At 37.7% G+C, this 19,315-nt stretch overlaps 1 protein-coding gene across 1 annotated transcript; it reads left to right on the top strand.

Annotated features, from left to right (window-relative positions):
• Positions 1-30: 30 nt before the first annotated feature.
• Positions 31-11,228, top strand: Faf2 (Fas-associated factor 2). The gene is made up of 9 exons (XM_019047221.2): positions 31-374; positions 1,473-1,586; positions 2,505-2,709; positions 3,099-3,285; positions 3,775-3,951; positions 4,419-4,514; positions 6,855-7,026; positions 7,868-8,011; positions 9,948-11,228. Exons 1-9 carry the CDS (start codon positions 315-317, stop codon positions 10,113-10,115), a joined length of 1,323 nt encoding a protein of 440 aa, XP_018902766.1. The 5' UTR covers positions 31-314; the 3' UTR covers positions 10,116-11,228.
• The last annotated feature ends 8,087 nt before the right edge of the window (positions 11,229-19,315 follow it).

Below are 19,315 nucleotides of genomic sequence, written 5' to 3'. Positions count from 1 at the left end.
TCCTCGTAGTTACTAACCTGTGTAATAAAAGATAGAAAGACTTATCTGTCATTATTTTATTTGTCTTCACTTAGTTCACTTTTTCGTTCACTGTTACTGTTTTCAGTTCAGCATTGTGAAATCATTCAAGTTTATTTTCGTTTCCACTTTAATTTGAGTAATCTTTCCGCCGTGTTTGGTCCTTTGTTCCCCGTTACTTGTGCATGGACGAAATTTTGCATCTTCAAGTCTCACTGACCTCTCTTTCACGCTATTGTTCTCCCGTTTTGTGATGATATATCTGCAAACTTTCTCTCCATCATAACTTTTCAAAAATGGATGATCTGGACATGAGTTTGTCTTCAGATCAGACTGAGAAGGTTTTACAGTTTCAGGTAAGGAGGTTTTTTCAATCATTTATGGTCTGGCTGATATCTAGATTGAATTTCCATTTCAATGTGGTCTTTAGACTATCAACACAGTTGGCCTCCACATCAGCTTACAGTGGAGCTCGTATATCTAAAACCTTTATCACCCTATTGCTACAGGTTTACAAGAACATTGAATAACGGCACTGCTGGCATTCTATGTCCTAGTTCCGATCCGTGACTTTCATCAAGAATGAATGTATTGAATCACCATACTAACCCTCGCCCCTAATCACTAGCGAGATCCTTCCTGCTAGAAATTATTGGAGAATGGTAAATTTCGATCACCCCCTATTCAAAGCACTATTGCTGTGAGGTACAAGTCTCATTAATTCTGCATTCATCATGCGTTCCTGGCATAAGTCCCTATTTATGAAAATCATCCAAGTGGCCAAAATAGCCTATCTTTATTTACTTTGTAAAGTGATAAGAAGTTTTCAAAACCTCAACTGTAACATTTCCCCATTTCTCTGAGTATTATGGAAACAGGAACACTGAAAATCATTTTGTCGTATGAGGAAATAATTTGGTCGCTCGAGAAAGTAGACTCTCGTGCCGTCAAGGAGGGAAATACTTTGAGTAAATGGGTACCACATTGCTGTCCAATACCAACTCCCCACATCATGCATGTGAGTGCGTCTTCCGAAGGCCTCTTCACCCCTCTCCAATGTACATACAAGAAGGTTTGCATTGTTCCTCCCGTATGTGGCTCCATCTTCAGCGTTGAATATTTCTTTTTCAATTGATTACTAAGTAGATTCAGCCAAATAAATTTAGTGAATACGGCCTATCGTGACTAGAACTGTGGTGATGAATTTTATACCCTGTGTAAATCCACTTCCTGAAGAGTAAAAAATGCTTTTCTCACGTTATTTCTACAGGATTCCTTGCATTTTTGGGAAGACAGGACAGAACCAAAGAGCAATGGCCGGGTATGGGGAATTGGTATTGTGCAGTCTTCCATATGTTGCGTTGATGAGGGACGTAGCTCAAATTTTTTTTTTCTCTTAATCTAACTCCATTTTGTGAATTCCACTAATTTAATTTTATTTCTGAATATTTCAGGATCTAACCGGTATTGAAAACGTCACTGTCTGTAGAGATGTGTTAATAAGACATGGCTGGAACCTAGAGTCAGCCGTCCAAGATCAATTGAACATTAGAGAAGGCAGACCAACTGTAAGTTTGCTTCATCAATATTCTTTTTTTACCACTGAAACGTATTGCTCAGGTGCTTTTGAGATACTGCATTTCAAGTAGATGATGATGTTTTCCATGTATGAAAGAGGAATCAATCCATCGGTATAAGAATTACCACGGCTGAAAGGCTTTTTGGCATAAACGGGTTGATTTATTTTACTGCTTTAACCCTTCAAGAGCCTCCATGTGAAACTATTCAGATACCAATGGATAGAAAAGCAGTTCAATGTTTTCAAGGTTGTTAATTTTTTTCTTTCACTCTGAAATGTTTCTACGAAAGTTTTTGAAGGGTTGGCCAAGAAGTAAATTTGGTGAATTTTCAAGCCCTTTTTACAAGAGACAGAAACATTCCGTACGTAGAGATCTGTCTGTCCTAATCTCAGCTCTGAAATGCTCGATGCCAATGAAGACAGGTTTAATTGACCCGCGCATATCTTTTTTAGCATGATTATTTTGTAAGCTGCAGAAGTAGCCCTTCCATTTTTCACCTCCTCAGTTTCTACTTAGGTCAAAAGATGACAAATCTTGCTTGAAGACTTAGGAAACGATCTCCCATCCTGCATATTCTCTGCTCTAGCTGTTTCTCAAGCTAAATGGTCCCCTGGGTCAATAAATTCTGTGTTCATTCGCTCAGTTACATATTTTTTACTAATTTTTTTTTTTTTTCATTCATATGCTAAGTTGCCTGATACCAGGTGTGAATGAGCTTGTTACTCCTTCACTTTTTCTGGTCTGACGTGTCCCAATTGCCTGCTTTGGATCATGCAAAAGCAATTTATTTCATATGTATGTTTTTTTCCATTGCAACTAACCAGATTCATCCTGTGAAAGGTGAGAAAATAAGCAAGTGATCTTATTTGAATGGTGAATTAACTCTTACTATTTTCTTCTATCCAGGTATTTGCATCAGATTCTGGACCGCCTGCAGTCATCAATGATCCAAGCAGACAGCATGTTTTCTTCTCTCCTCCTTCAAACTCACCTGCGAGGTGGGGTGGCCCTTTTGGAGCCATCATATCCCACCTGTATAACTTATGTTTCGACAAACTTCTTTCGTTGACGAATTTTATCCTGAGTCTCTTTTGGACTGATCCTAGAAAACGTAAGCAAACTCCCCTCTTAGTTCACAGCTTGGCTGGATTCAAGAGACTTATAACTTTTTGCCCAAGAACGGGCAGTCTTTTCTTATTTTTTCTCTTTGTCTTTGTTGTTGTGATTTCAACTTGGAAGAATCTTCCAAAACAATGGCAAGTCAAAATTGTATGTATGCTATGTTTTTACCATGAATTAAAGACTTAAGGTAAAATGAGTAACTATATAGTTACTATATTATATAATGAAGTGATACAGATAAATCATGACATGAAAAGCAAGGCAACATTTTACCATTTAACGCCGTTCTCAGCCACAAGAGAATGTTCCGTATGATTGGTTTTACGTAGTGCTAGAATTTATTCTTGAAATAATTCTATTTATTATTTGTTCTTTCAGAGGTAACTGATCCATTAGGTGACGTTATGCGCTTCATCAACTATTTTGAAAAAACATTTGGGCAAAGTCATCCTGTCTTCTATCAAGGTACTTATAGTCAAGCACTGTCAGATGCAAAACAAGAGCTCCGTTTTCTCATTGTCTACCTGCACTCAGATAACAATGCAGATTGTAACACGTTTTGCAGGTAAGTGGTGTTTTCCTTTCTTACAGGCTGTTCGTGAAATCTGTAGTCCTCATCAAGTTGCAAGAAGTCTAGTTTATTTGTGTGACCATAGAGGGCACAAAAATCCTTTTTTATTTAACAATTTTTATCCTAAGTTCCTATCACACAGATTGAAATGCTGCAAGTTTCTTCGCAAAATTATATTTTAGGACTTCTAACTTCAAGCTGTGGTAACTTTGATTTATTTTGATATTTTTAGGCGTTTTTCAAGCTAAATGCCCTCAAATTATTCTTCCAAGCTAAGGTGTATCTTAATTTGAAGTCTTTCAGCTTCAAGGTCCCTCTCCTGTGCATGGTTAAGTATATTCTTAATACATTAGAGAAAAGAACCGTTCGATTGTCAGACTTGTATTAAAACATTCAAGATATCCTCTTTCTTTCCAGTTCATATGTTTTTTATTGAAATTTGTGTTATTTGCAATGATATTAATGTTTTTTTCTTTATTTTAGGACAACTTTGTCAAATGAAGATGTAATTTCCTACATAAATCATAGCAACATGTTGTTCTGGGCAGTGAATGTGTCTTCCGGGGAGGGTTATCGTGTTTGTCATGCCCTCCAAGGGAGCACTTACCCCTACATTGCTGTTATCATGCTTCGAGACTCGAAAATGACCCTCATAGGAAGGTATGTTGTGAGTTTGCTGGATTTATTTATTCTTCAGAACTCAGTTGAAGACATCAACATAAGAATGGTTCTTCTGATGAATTTAAAGATAATGAGCTTGCTCTACAAAAAGAGGAGCTAAGAGACCTTAATTTGATGCAATTAAAAGCATATGTACTAGATGCATTTTTCCTTCTTCTTCTTTTTTTGCTATCTACATTGGACATCTTGGAAAGAGCCTCATGATGGTGAAAGTTACAAAGCCTGTATCTAGATCGGACAGTTTCAGACTCTTTGCTTTTGTTTGATTTTTTTTAAAGGGAAACAAAATGAACGTTACCGCTCTAAATTTTCACAGAATATCAGCTCAGAGTGCAGAAAAATTGATAGAAATGGTCATGGATACATAATAGTAGACGTTTGTTCTTTTTCGGTGTAACCTTCATTTGTCTATTTTGCTTTTATTTTGATAAATTTGTATTTTTCAGACTAGAAGGGCCAATGGAATCAGACGAGCTCATTCGACAACTTCAATCTATAGTATCTGCTAATGAGGCATGTTTAGTTGCTGAGAGAGCCGACAGGTATGAGGATAGTAGAATTTAATTTTGAACTATTCATTGGATGAAGAGAAAGTAGGTCACTCAAAAAAACGGGTTTTGCCTTTCTTTAGATCCTCTTAAAATATTTGTATGTTGTTCCTTAGAATAAGTTATGCCCTTTTCTGAAGATTTCAACACTTGAAAAATTTCCCTTTCTTGGAGTAGTGTTATCAGTAATGGTTTAGCTTGTGAATAACTTGAGGTATCAAATTTCAGTGTACATTGTGTCACAATACATATCGACGGTGTAAGTCGGCAATCAAATAACTGGGGTTGCGACATCGTAGACTTCCTGTCATACTTTATTTTTTAAACGGAAAACTACTCAACAGCAATACTTTAAAACTGCCGTGATTTTTCTTCTATGTGCAAAGAAAATTCTGCAAAAATTGCAAGGAATGGTGTCAATTTTTTCTCAAAAAATAAACTTAAAGGCGGAGATTTTCAGACAAAAAAGAGTGGAAAGTTTGCTGAGGAATAGCTAAATATATGAGGGAGGGTTTGAGAATAGGCAAAAAGTTCTGTTTTTGAATAATCTTGTGTCTTTGCAAGGTTTTATTTTTGCAAACTTACTTAGAAATAAGGTATTACTTTTTTTTTCATTTCCTGCCATATAACCTATTCTGATGTCCCTAAAAAAGAAAATATGAGGAATTTATTCAGTTCAAACACCAATGAGACTCAATTTCAAAGCAAACTTCTTGATTTCAAACCTTTGACAGGTTCATGATGAAGACCAATCCCTACAGGTCAGTTATTTTCTTGGATAAGCTTTGAGACCACACTTAGGGTTTTCATAGTGAGGAAAACTTGGATATGTTAAGGGAAAGGACAAAAGTGTCAGAGAAAACTTGCTAAGTTATCTAAATTTGATCTCTAGAATGGGTTTGACATTTCAAATGACAAATTTCGCCTGAAAATTATTTCAAATTACGAGGGTCATCCAAAAAGTAAGGTTCCCTACCTTGTATCTTCCGAACGAATAAAGATAAATCAAATCGGTAAAAACGTACTTATTAAGCATACTCTAAGTTTTAAAACAAGCTCAAGTTTTTGAAAATCGGTCGAGGACTTCGCGAGTAAACTCAATTTTACTGAGATGACCTCCCGTCGTCGCGTGCCCACCTCCGAGGTCAGGATGCGCGAAGAGTCCCTTACTTCAGACTCGGCTTATCGCCTCTAAACATCAAATCGAAAAGGAATTCAAAAGATTTTATCAAGTAGGCCTTACCTTACCTTATGAGATAGTCTTCGCATCTTTTTTGACATTTCTGGTATCATTACAGCAGCTCTTTCATGCTTTCCGCGTAAAAGGTCTCGTCTTGGCTCCAAAACCAATCATTGCCAGCGATCTGCACTTCCAAATCAGTTGCTTACCGTGGTAAAATTTGTCCCCAATCCTCCGTACTCTCTTAATTTAGCCTCAGGTGACTTTTATCTATTCCTGAGATGAAAAACTCCCACTATGGAAAACGATTTCCAACCGATTTAGAGGTGCGGATTGCTGGCAATGACTGGTTTTGGAGCCAAGACGAGACCTTTTACGCGGAAGGCATGAAAGAGCTGCTGTAATGATACCAGAAATGTCAAAAAAGATGCGGAGACTATCTCAAAAAGTAAGGTAAGGCCTATTTGATAAAATCTTTTAAATTCCTTTTCGATTTGATGTTTAGAGGCGATAAGCCAAGTCTGAAGTAAGGGACTCCTCGCGCATCCTGACCTCGGAGGTGGGCACGCGACGACGGGAGGTCGTCTCAGTAAAATTGAGGTTTCTCGCAAAATTCTCAACCAATTTTCAAAAACTTGAGCTTGTTTTAAAGCTTAGAGTATGCCTAATATGTACGTTTTTACCGATTTGATTTATCTTCATTCGTTCGGAAGATACAAGGTAGGGAACCTTACTTTTTGGATGACCCTCGTATGTCTTTTTAATCATTTGGCATAGCGTTAATTGTCAAAAAATTTTACCAAAATGTATCAGGTAAACCAAAAAATGTCAGGGAAATTAAGTTTTTATGTACTGTGACAAACCTGCCCACCGTGCAGTGACAGTGGGAAGTTTAAATGCCCTGTATTTCTGATGGGATCATTTTGAAATTAGGCAATTCTATATCATGGGCACTATGGTCAGGTTGGGAGATGAATCTCAAAAAGATGCGCAGTGCCTGACCTGTTCGGATTGTTCTTTCTCTTGAACAGGTGGAGTCAGTTTATTATTCGGAGAGTGATGTTCTTTTCTTCTTTTAACTGTGGATTTGTTTAAAAGTTCCAATAAAATATCAGGCAATTTTTTAACATCAATTGTATTCTTTCCTCCCCTAGAATGGAACGTAGCTTTAATCAAACTCTTCGAGCGCAACAAGATGAAGCGTTCCTTGAATCATTACGTGCAGATCAAGAGAAAGAACGCCAGCGTCGGAGGGAAAGTCAAAGGAAAGAAGAAGAAGAAAGGCATCAAAGACAACTAGAGGAAGAAGAAAGGTGTCGCAGAGAAGTGAGTGTTCAATTTTTATTTACCTCATCAAAGATTATGATATTTCAAGGAAAATTTTTCAGTCTATTTTTATGCTAATAAAGAGTGTATTTTGAGAGTTTGACCGTCCGTCTCTTTTTATAACGTTTGAAGTCTCATCTGGGCAACGTTTACCAGAAGAGCTAACCTCAATGAGTGTTGCAATTATTTGGCAAGATTCCGGTATATTCCCATTATGATGGACATCTTCAGTGTTAAAATATTAATTAAAATGATTTATACGTCAATTTTGCTTTGATTCAAAATTAAATAAATTGAATTTTCTCTAAAAAAAATGAACAGATATATTGTGTGTCTTATCAGTCGGTTACCCCCTGTTTATTAAAGAAAGCGCTAGATTAAATCACACAAAATAACTTCGTAATTCTCGATCAGTCAGGTCCATCAAAATTACTGGAGAGAGGAACCAAGCTTAAATTGATGTATACCGACTCGTATGAGAATTCTGCCAAGCAACTAACAAGCTACGGTAAAGAAAGAATTGGTGACAAATTTTGAAAACCTGGAAAAATCTTGGAGTTGAAAAAAATTAGGACTCGCAGTCACAGAATTTTAGATCATTGCCTTAATTGAAAAAATTGTTAAGTGGCAAATTCAACTTTTTTGTCAAAATTTTTGTATCCAGTTTTTCATTAGGAGCTATCGGGAAAAGTGTTGAAAATATCAGGCTCTTATTGTCTCTAGCAGGGGTGGTCATCATCGTTGTTCATATTTATAAATAACATTGATTTATGTGAATTCTGTGACTGCTTTTTCCTCCTCTTGTGAGAGATTATATTTCCTTTGGTTTAATATTTCTCAGGAGTTAAAGCGGAAGAAGTTGGAACTAAGATCTCAAGTGCCTGATGAACCTGCTCCTAGTCATCCTGAAGCTGTTAGCATTGTATTTAAATTGCCCAGTGGTGATCGTCTTGAACGCAGATTTCTTATTTCACATACCCTTAAGGTAATTCTCAAACTTGTCACCATACATTTTTTGGAACATCTTAAAATAATGACTGCACAAAGCATGAATATGGAAGTCCTTTTCACAATGAGTCAGTTGCGCTGGTCTCAGAATCATATTTTGATGCTTGATTCTTGTAAATTAGTTAAAAATAATAGAATCTGTCCAAACATCAACTCTTCACGTTCAATGTTAACTGATGTATCGCGCTTTGAATCATTCGGTTTATGACTTCATCCACCATGGTAGTGACACCTTTGGTTTCTTCCTGCTTGCTTTCATTTGTCTGGGAGACACATGATTACTCAATGTGGAACTCAAATGAAAGCAAGGTGGAAGAAACCGAGGGTGTCACTACTGTGGTGGATGACGTCATGTACCGAATTTTCCAAAGCGCGATATCTCGGTTAATATTGAACGGAAAGTTGCTGTTTGGACAGATCTTATTATTCTAAGTTAATTTACAGGAATCAAGCATCAAAACACGATTCTGTGGTCAGGGCAACTGATCCATTGAAAAGACTCAAACCCATGACCTGAGATTAATTTTTGTAATGTTTTTGTCTGTACCTAACCTGTAGCTTGAGGAATAATTTGCCGTTCAAAGCATGAAACTATGTATCTCTGTTTGCGACCTTGCAGACTTTCTGTCTCTTTGGAAAACGAGTCCATGTAATTTCTCGGAGGCTACCTTGATTATTCTTCTATGTTAGCAGAATATTTTAAGTTGTGAAGTTGGCTTTTTCTTCTTCAAAAAAGTTAAACAAGAGCGGAATTTTAAAATACTGCAATGAAGATACGTGGTTTCTTACTTTGGCCTTGCATTTGTACATGCCGTGCAACTTCAATCCAGTCTACTTCTCAAACAGATAGGGTTTCTCTTAAACCCTCAATCTAGGTAGACTTCTTTGGCATAAATGTGTCTCATTATAAAAGGGGTAGCAAAGTATTTACTTGAAATAAATATTTCACCTTTCAAAGTGCGTTTTTGCGATCCTTGTGAAATGCAAGAGTATTTCAAACATTTTTTTCTGTGTTCATAACAATTTTTTAGTCTCTCTTTAAAAAGCGAAAGGGCTTGATAGGCCACTTTCTGCGGTTTGATTTACAGGTTTGTTAGAAATTCGATTCTTTAACCTACATCACTAGAAATTCGAACATCTCAACACACCTTTGAGTTGGGACTATGGTTGACTTGAAACTATCCTTGGTGGTTCGAATAATATTAGTGCTAGTTACAAAATTGTGTTTTAACAGTTGTTGAGCATAGATCAGCAAAAAATCATGAGACGTGTCCTAACTCTAAGTTTCCACGGCCATTATCAAGGGAGATATCGCCCTCCAAAAAACATGGAGTATGCCATTGTCCACTATGATGCATACCATAGTTTCCTCCACCTTTGTTCTATCCATGTTGTAAGTTGAGCAACCAGTACAGATCACTAATTGATGGATCTTAGGAGGTAGAAACCACTGTATGCACCGTTGTGGTGGATGATGTCATATGCTGTGGTTTTTTATCAGAGATATCTCTAATAATCTCTAATAATATTGGACGTAGAAATGCGTTTAGACGGATCTTAAAAATTTCTCCTAATCTACACGCTTAAACCATTTAAACACAATTTTGCAACTAGTGCGACTGACTCATTATCATAAATCATGTAGAAAAAGCACAAATTTTTCATGTTAGTAATCCTTTGATTATGTTTTCATAAATGTATTCATAATAAACTCAACATCTTTGAAGCATAAATTGCTAAAATGCAATGCACTTATTTACAATAAAATGTTGTCGCAGGAGTTGTTGTCTTGTGAAGAGTAATGTATATGAACTCAATAAGATCCAAAAATGAATTTCGTACAAAATCTAATTTTTCTCTTTTAATAGTTTAGCAGCTTATATAAAAGTTCGATCTGCTTCATTTTGTTTCAGGATATTTATCATTTTGTATTCTGCCATCCGGACTCACCAGATTCCCTAGAAATTGCAACAAATTTTCCAAAAAAAATTCTCAATATAGAAGAAGATGCAGCAACAACTCTAGAATCAGCTGGTTTGAAAAAACGTGAAGTGCTTTTTGTGTACGATCTTGAGGCATAATGATTGTTGTTTGCGATGGGCTCATTGTGTAGGAGAAACAATCTCTGTGCTCTTTTTCCGTCTTTTTTTTTTATTCTTTTTCTCCAGTATTGTCATCTTTACTTTGCATTTGTTCAAAGATTTAGCGCATTCTGCCCGTCTTTAAAAATGATGGCATGGATGGACTTTCAATCAATCTCTCTCTGGGACCTACCTTTATGCATTTCCTTGTTTATCTTTTCTTTTCCTGGCTACGACATAATCTAAAGTTGAAGTTTCAAAACTGAAACTTGCTACTGTTCTGGCTACATATTAGCTATGATGAATTTGAATAAAGTTGTTTGTTGTTCAGGGCAAATTATTTGGTAAGCCAAATACTATCTGTGGTTCTACAGGATTACCGTGAAAGTAAAGTAATTTACCGCGATTTTGAGGCACTAGTAAAATAGCTGGAAAAAACTTGTCTTCTTCAGTTTCTCCCAATTTTTTCTCATGTTCATAACCATCCTACTAGTTACACAAGAAGGATAATGAATATCACATCCACAAAAATGTTGCGGGAGAAATCTCACCTTGCCAAGTGGGCACTTGCATACTTTAAAATGTCAAATGTGTTGCATTTGGAAATTTTTCATTATCGAGCAACTATTATGAGATTTATACATCCGTTCCCAAGTGCAAAATCTTATGGTGCACCATAATAAGTCAATTTAAACTAAGGTCATCTTATGTTGAGGACAAATGAACTGCCATATTCTCTCAATGGAAACTTGCTTTAAAAGGTATATTGAGTTACTTATGTGTCTTGAATAATTTTACGTACCTTGAGTGCTCCACAGAACTTTAAAAACAAGCCTAAGTACATAATCTTTAAAGAAGAACTCTTCAAGTTTCTGCTTTGAGTATGTTTGAAATTTATTTACTGACTCTTAGAAAGATTTTTTTAGAAGTGTTTTTTAATTTATTTTTTCTAATGGAAGTTCCCATTTGAAGTTACTGTCAATCGAATCTTGGCTGAAAAAAGTTAACATTGTGTTTGTTCACTGTATTTCAAGTTATGATGATTTATCTCTGTGCTAAGGCTGAGATGTCAATAATGTTAATTTGTAAATTAAATAAAATTTCAAAATGGCACATTTTGATTGTTTGCTTTACCTCGTTTCTTTTTGGAGGGGGGAACTTTAACAACTCGTAATCATGAATTAAGTTGAATCTGTGATTACTTCTTTTCAAACCAAACTTGATCAGAGGCTTCAGATGTTTATCAGATTAAATGAATAAAAAACAAAATCTGCAAGCTTTTTAAAAATTTGATTCAAGTTTGAACATCCTCGGGCAGTCTCATACAGAAAGTGTGATCGAAAACACTTTTAAACAAGAATTTTTCTCTCATAAACATTTTCAGGAAACTTTGAATGTTAAGTATATTTTACAAAAATAAATCACCCACAGGTAATAAATCAGGAACTTGCAAAAATTAAGAATATGTAAATAACTGGCAATTTGCAAGTGCATCATCCATCCTACAAAGAGTTTTCTTATGAATATGCCTCACTCAAGAAATTGAAATGCTCAAGAACTGGCCCATGAGGAGACTATTCAGAATCTCAGATAATTTTGTCAGGTTCACAAAGATTCTCTGAAATCTTTGCAAGCAAAAAGCAGATTTTCCTTTATCCATTCTCAACAGAGTTCATTGTCTGGAATTACGAAAAAAATCCAAGACTTCCTAACCTAAAGCAGTGGCGTAACGGGCGCCCCCGCAGACCCTGCTATGCAGGGGGGCCCAAGCGCCTAGGGGGCCCTCCGGGCCCCCGGCCGCCGAAATTTTGTTTTTCTCTGTCTCTTTGATGCTTAGCTTTGGTTTCAAATTTTGGGCCTTTACTTACCGAGATGGGGCTTCTTCCGCCGATTTTTATTGTTAGCTCAGGGTTTTTCATACTTCTTTTGGACTGTTCCTAACTTTTTTTTTTTACTAAAGGGCCCCTGCCTTCCAATGTTCACTCAGTGATTACTAAAACTTTTCTCTTTTTTGTCACTTTTCGTAGGTATTTGGGGCTTTGGGTGACCCATGAATGTAAAGGGCCCACAAGGCCCTTGGGGGCCCTCCGATTCTTGGGCCTGCATGGGCCCTTTTGTAGATCCCTGAGCCTGGGCTGGGCCCCCGCCACCCTTTAGATCCTTGATCCTTTAGGGGCCCCATTTAATCGGGTACGGAATCCGGGACAGTGAGGGGAGAGGCATTCCAAGTCCGTGATTTGAAACTCTGGCCAAAAAACGGGAAGAGGTGAGGGAAGTAGAGGGGCGGGAGGGGGGATGATTTTGGAATTTTATCGACATGGGGGGGGGGCCTAGAAAAAATTTTGCAGGGGCCCAAGTAGCATGGATTGCAATTTCATTGCAATGGATTGTGAGTTGATTGCAATTTTTGCTTGTTGCCTATACGTTCATTTGAAGGCGCTTAAAAAGTTGTAATTTTATTGCAATAAGTTTGCAAGAAATGTAGATTATGCTTGTTGCCTTACCTTCTTTTTCAAGGCACTATAAAGACTGCAATTTCGGTGCAATCATGTTGTAACAAATTCACGCCATGTGCCTGGCATCCAATTCTCTAGTTGTTTTAAAGTTTTTTCGACTTGAATGTCTCACCTAACCCATATAGCCCAACATATTTTGAAAATATTGTCACCTTTATCAAAATATTTTCATGGCAATATTGTAATTAAAATATTTTCAAAATATTTTTAAAACATTTTAAAAGAATATTTTGAAAATGTTTACAAAAAATATTTTTAAAATAATTCAAAAATATTGCCTGTAAACATGCATGTTAAAAATATTCCTTAAGAAAGTTTTGAAAATATTTTAAAAATATTTTTTGAAAATATTTTTAAGTTCTCAAGTTAGTATGTGGTGTAATTTACACCGGTGTAAATTTAGTGTGAGTACCTATTACGTGATATCGAAAAAAAAAATCAGACAAAAAAAATATGAAAAAAATAAATAACACGAAAAAAAATAAATAATAGGCAAAAAAATAAATAATAGGCAAAAGAAAGAAGCCTGAGAAAAACGGCGTTAATCAAATCTATGATGAATGTTGAGCCACGCACTGACGCAATGCATGCGATACAGCCTTAACAGGCGTGATTTCAACCCAACTTTTCATCAGCTCCCTGTAGCTCAATGGGAGAGTGCTCCGTTATGACTTTCGCGGGTCGGGTTCAAGCCCACTCAAGGGCGTCCGGTATTTTATGCTGCTAAACGTCGTAGGACTTTAGGTAAGCATGGGTTCGAATTATTATAATTACCCCGGATAATTTAGGGGTTAAGATTTAAAGGTCGTCAATATTGAAATTTCTTTGCAAAAAAAAAATTGCAACTTTTTTACAATGAGGGGGTCAGATGTTGTAAAATAATTGCAATTTTCTTGCAAGAAAGTTGAAATCATCTGGAAATTTTATTTCATTTAAATTGCAATTTTTTCGTTGCAAAATGCTAATTGGGGGGGCCCAGCGGAAGTCCGTTACGCCACTGACCTAAAGCACTCTGAAAAATTTCTGAGATTTGTGTAAGAGTTTCTTAAATAAGGTAGATATTTTTGGCAAAAAACTCCTCTCAAGTCCAACTTGATCCCACTGCTACTATACTCTTGTTGATAGTCGGTAATGACTGATAACTTTCCTCATTTCCTTTTCTGACATCATTGCCTTCCTCGAGAACAGTGAAACAAAGGACAATTTTGTCCCCAACTCTGACAATCAATAGAGTAAGAACATATTTTCAAGTTAAATTCTCTGAAAGAGAGAGAGAAAAAAAGTATGAAATTTCCAACTTGGCCTTTGTTAATAAATGAAACGTCTTTTTTATCAGTAGAATATTTACTTCATTTGAAAATTATTCAATCATTGCCAGAGTTTTATCAGCGTTCATTATTTTTAGTGGACAAAACAATTACACTGGAACATGGCCGGATTTACCTACTTGCCGCCCATGGGCCGCCTGTATTTTGCCGCCCTCTTCTCATTCATTTTAAAACATCAATAAAAACCATCAAGTGAATGTGCCGGAGAAAGAAGGGTGCATAAGACGCGTTCACTCGTGTTGGACACATTTTTTGCGTAAGCCCTGTCAACACTACTAGCAAAATTTCACGGATCTTCATGCAAAAATTCAGTTCCGTAAACCTATCTCTGTGTGCACAAGGCCTTTCATTTGTAAAAAATGAACTAAAAAATTAAGAAAGAACAAACACAAATGTGGTTTAATAATTTTAACTTCCGCCGCGTTGACCACACTATTTGGTGCAATGCGTGAGGTATTCATGTAAGTCTTGTAGGCATTGAGCGTTTCACGCCGCGCCGACCGCTGTTGATCGTACTGTGTTTGACGCAATGCGTGAAGTATTCATGCAGTCTCGTAGGCGCTGTTACATGCCGACCGCCGCGCCGAGGGCTTCTCCTTTTCATCTCAAGTCCTCGGCATCATTTCTCTCTGATGCGCCGCGCCGCTCCAGGCCAAATTACGTGTTTGGTCCCTCTCTTAACTCAACTAAGTAAGGGTGCGCAGTCTTTTGTATCACCGAAATACGACAAAATTCGAAATTAATGAACTCCCAGGAAATGAGAGATTTTGTCACCTTTTCTTGTTTGTAATTTTATCCTGAATCCGACTTTTTTGTACCTGTATTTAAAAAAATTGCAAAATTTGCCGCCCCCTAATTTTGCCGCCATGGGCCGCGGCCCATGTGGCCACCCCCTTAATCCGGCCCTGCACTGAAACATTCCACTTTTACAGCGCATCAATTAATTAATTTGCAAACGAAAAGACTGTAAAATACATAGTCTACCGACATCGAATCCATTTCCATTACATCTCATGGGATAGAGTGCAATTTTTTTTTGTTTTGAAGTTGTCAAGGTTTAACAGGATATTTTTTCTGTGTTCCGAATAAACGTGACATTCACGGTGATACTGTCATTCGACCAAGTGGGAGTCCATGATGCCTACACTAAACATCGAAGGCGAACCCTAGTTCCTAGCAGTCAGTTCCTAAACTGACATTGCGTTTAAGTCTCCTCTTCCCGTTTTGATGAAAAGCCTGTTACTTGCAGTTTGGACCATATTTTTAGTATTTTTTTGTCCCCATGGCTCTTTTTCTAATCAGCGTATCAAGTCATACAGTATATGCATTTAGTTGGGAAGGATATGAAATATAACTTTAGGTTATTACCGATACAGTGCAGTACAAACGGGCGGGAAAAAATTGCAACTTAGGGCTCGAAGGGTTAACATTCGCCTTCAATTTCGACGTATAGGCAAAAGGTCTACCAGGGATCTCGTACAGTTACCTACTCCAAAAACAGACATTAACCTTATAAAGTTTAATGGAATCAACAGGTAGTGCGAAAACTTATTGATAAATACCTTTCACTTAAGGCTCGCCTTAAATTTCATCGCATAGGCAACAAATGTACGGGGGAACTTGAAAACTTCTCAATTCAAAAAACAGAATAGGTAATCTCGCTCCATAGGTTTTCATTGAGCAGGGTTGCAAACTTTTCATCCCTCTGGCATCTCTTGAAGGGATCGTAGCTCGATTAATTTTTAATTTAATTTCGCTGTGATGTTTCTGCCCGTTGAAATACAATGTAATAGTGTAAGTAAGTACTCGTACCTGAAATGCCAACTTAGGCGTATGAATCATTCTTGTCTTTTTTTTCTTCCCTAAAAAGATCTTGCTTTCTTGGTCTGGTGTTCTTTGCTCAAATCTTAACTATAACGGTAATTTTCTTAACTATACATTTCAATACAAGAGTTTTTCCCTTAGATGCCAAAAGTGGGTCAAACTAACCCGAGGCTTGCTATAAACACGTGCATCGCGGGTTGTATCAGACCGGTGCATACGCCCTTTAGTTTGACGTATTTATGCCAAAAGGAACTATGTCGCACGCAAGCCCTATGCACATAGTACCTTTTAAAGTCCAGTTAAAGGTCTACAAATACATTGAAAAAATGAGTCTGACATCAAATTGAAATTAAAGAAAAAAAGCGAGCGTGAACATAGCCGAAAATGGGGGAGATGTTATTTGGGCCTCGTTTCTATCATTTCTCCCGACTCTGAGCGACCCCTTATTGGCAGCATAGCATTTATGTAGAGTGGATAACGTTTGCGAGTTCACGCCTCGCGCCGTCGCGCCTTCAATTTTGGAGACGCAACATGGACATCCATCAATCACGAATAGTTGTATCTCTGCGCCGTTATGAACGACCTTCCTTTCTCTCGCTTTAATTCAATGTTGTGTTAGTTCCTTTGGGGTTTTTTTTTTTGTGGTGGCGCTTCAAGGGCTACGTAGGCGACCCGGCCAGAGATAGATGAGACGTAAATAGGCCTCGTTTTTTTTAACTTTCCCTCCGAATCTGAGAAACACCCCATTAGTAGCATCGAGCGGAGCATTGCAAGTTTACGCCTCGCTTCATCGTGCCTTCAATAATTTAGCTTATGAAACATGGACAAATGGTTGTATCTCGCTGCGCTGTCATCAACTCGCTTTGAAGTGTCTCTTATTTCTGTTTTACAAGAAAATTCAAGGTTTTTGCTCAAAGTATGATTCTCTTTAATTTCCCACATATGTCAGGTAAGCAGACGGATGCACCTAATGCACTGAATACCTATACTAAAAATATTATAAGAGAGACTCTGAAACTAATATATACATAGCAGAAAACCAATAACTTCAATAGACTTTTAAGGTTCAATATGAAAGATAACATTTGCAAATTCACGCCTCGCGCCGTCGCGCCTTCAATTTTGGAGACGCAACACGGACATCCATCAAGCACGAATAGTTGTATCTCTGCGCCGTTATGAATGCGCTTCCTTTCTCTCGCTTTAATTCAATGTTGTGATGATTCTTTTGGTTTTTTTTTTTTTGTGGTGGTGCTTTAAGGGCTGCGTGGGCGACCCGGCCAGAGATAGATGAGACGTAAATAGGCCTCGTTTTTTTAAACTTTTCCTCCGAATCTGAGCAAAACCTTAATTGGTAGCATAGCATTTATGTAGAGTGGATAACATTTGCGAGTTCACGCCTCGCGCCGTCGCGCCTTCAATTTTGGAGACGCAACACGGACATCCATCAAGCACGAATAGTTGTATCTCTGCGCCGTTGTGAAAGCGCTTCCTTTCTCTCGCTTTGATTCAATGTTGTGTTGATTCCTTTGGGTTTTTTTTTTTATGGTGGTGCTTCAAGGGCTGCGTGGGCGACCCGGCCAGAGATAGATGAGACGTAAATAGGCCTCGTTTTTTTAAACTTTTCCTCCGAATCTGAGAAACACCTCATTAGTAGCATCGAGCGGAGCATTGCAAGTTTACGCCTCGCGCCATCGCGCCTTCAATGATTTAGCTTAAATGACATATGGACAAATGGTTGTATCTTTGCGATGTGCGCTGTCATCAACTCGCTTTGAAGTGTCTCTTATTTCTGTTTTACAAGAAAATTCAAGGTTTTTGCTCAAAGTATGATTCTCTTTAATTTCCCACATCATGTCAGGTAAGCAGACGGATGCACCTAATGCACTGAATATACTAAAAATATTATAAGAGAGACTCTAATACTTTATACATAGCAGAAAACCGATAACTTCAATAGACTCTTGAGGTTCAACATTTCTCTCGTACTTTCTAGATATTGAATTGATCGTAAGTAATGGCACAAGCATAATGGCGTAAGTTTGAACACAGTAAATCGATGCCACTAATTCTGTGATGGGTTAGCGATAGATCATACCTGTTGCTGGGTGCTTGCTCTGCACGGAAACACAAATCAAGAGTATTGGTGCTCAAGAGCTCTTTTGTCATATGAGTAGGGAGGCTTTTATCCTAAGTAAATCTGACTGTTTGTCGATGAGCGGATGGTATTTGTAATTCTCTCTCTCCCCTTTGACGGATACGATTTCTTGATGAATACGTCGAGTCCACATGCTTTGTTGTGTGAGTATTCAGTGGTGAGACAGTTATTGTGACTGAATTTACATCATGATTCTTTTTCTCCGGAAAAAAATTCCCCAAAAAGGCCATTTTTGGTGACTTCCAATAATCTTTTGCGTGCCCAATAATAACGTAGCTGAAGTATTTTCCTAGGAGGAGTTAGTATATCAGCTAGCTGTCGGGGTTCGCCCGAGTGTTGTTGTTTTATGGTTTAATTCTTTATGGGTAGATTAGATGGTACTGTCATAAGTATAGGGGTTGTACGATCCCCCTCCCTTAATGCATGCTTTCCTAATTAATTCTTTTGTGAGAGAATTTTTTTGAGGGGGGCACTGACTAAACACTTTTAATGCTCGTTCTACGTTACTCGGTGGTGCTATTCACTTTTCTCACAGATCCAGACAAGGGAATTTGACAACCTTGGTCATTGTGCAGCAAAATTGGTTTAAGGTGATTGGTGGAAAATCACCGGAGTCACATGTCGCTCAGCGTTCAACACATGCAGCAGCGACAGTCGCATCTTCGGTTTGGAACATGCATCCAGGCTCAAATTTGGAGATTTACCTAGCCTAACTATCTGGTAAGGTAGGAAAATGATGGATTTTCAACCTTTGATAGCAATCGACTGATTTTAGACAAGTATGAAAAATGAGCGTAAATACTTTTTGAATTACACTTCCTTTAAGTTTTTGAACATGGGCATGGGCGAAAGTAGGGAGGCAGGGACCCAGAAATCTACTCGGCCCCTCCGAAGAAAATGAGAGATTTTGCTAGTTCGGGGGGAGAGTTTAATGCAATAAAAAATTGGGAAAGCGATCGTGGCAGACATCCCCACGAGGAATGTGCATGGTCCTTTTGAATATATCAACGCGGTGGAAGTCTGCAACCACGTACTTCGGTTTGCGACGTCGCTCGATGGATCGAGTCAATGGGGGAGGTCGGACAAAATTTGCAAACTTTAACCGCTTATAACTCCGTTTATACAAATTTTTGAGACGCATAAAGTGATTCCATTGGTTTCCTGGTGAAATTTTCTTCTTAAACCACACATTGAAATTCAAAATTTGACGAAATAAACGTTAAAATTTGCAGTTTAAGTAAAAAATGTCATGTCCAACCTCTCTAAGCGACTCGACCCACTGTGCGTCGTAGACCTGTCATACTTCATTTTTTAAACGGAAAACTACTCAACTGCAATTCTTTAAAACTGTGGTGATTAATCTTCTCCATGCGC

This window comes from Bemisia tabaci, chromosome 2 (genome assembly GCF_918797505.1).
Source record: "Bemisia tabaci chromosome 2, PGI_BMITA_v3".
Taxonomy (NCBI): Eukaryota; Metazoa; Arthropoda; class Insecta; order Hemiptera; family Aleyrodidae; genus Bemisia; species Bemisia tabaci.
The sequence above is the reverse complement of the archived record's forward strand: the minus strand, read 5'-3'. Positions and strand labels throughout refer to the sequence as shown.

What these genes read in the sequence shown, in the direction of transcription:
- Faf2 (XM_019047221.2), top strand. Translation starts at nt 315, where the DNA reads ATGGATGATCTGGACATGAGTTTGTCTTCAGATCAGACTGAGAAGGTT. An exon ending in AGAAGGTTTTACAGTTTCAG is followed by an intron (nt 375 to 1,472) that starts GTAAGGAGGTTT and finishes TGAATATTTCAG; the next exon opens with GATCTAACCGGTATTGAAAA. An exon ending in TTGGACTGATCCTAGAAAAC is followed by an intron (nt 2,710 to 3,098) that starts GTAAGCAAACTC and finishes TTGTTCTTTCAG; the next exon opens with AGGTAACTGATCCATTAGGT.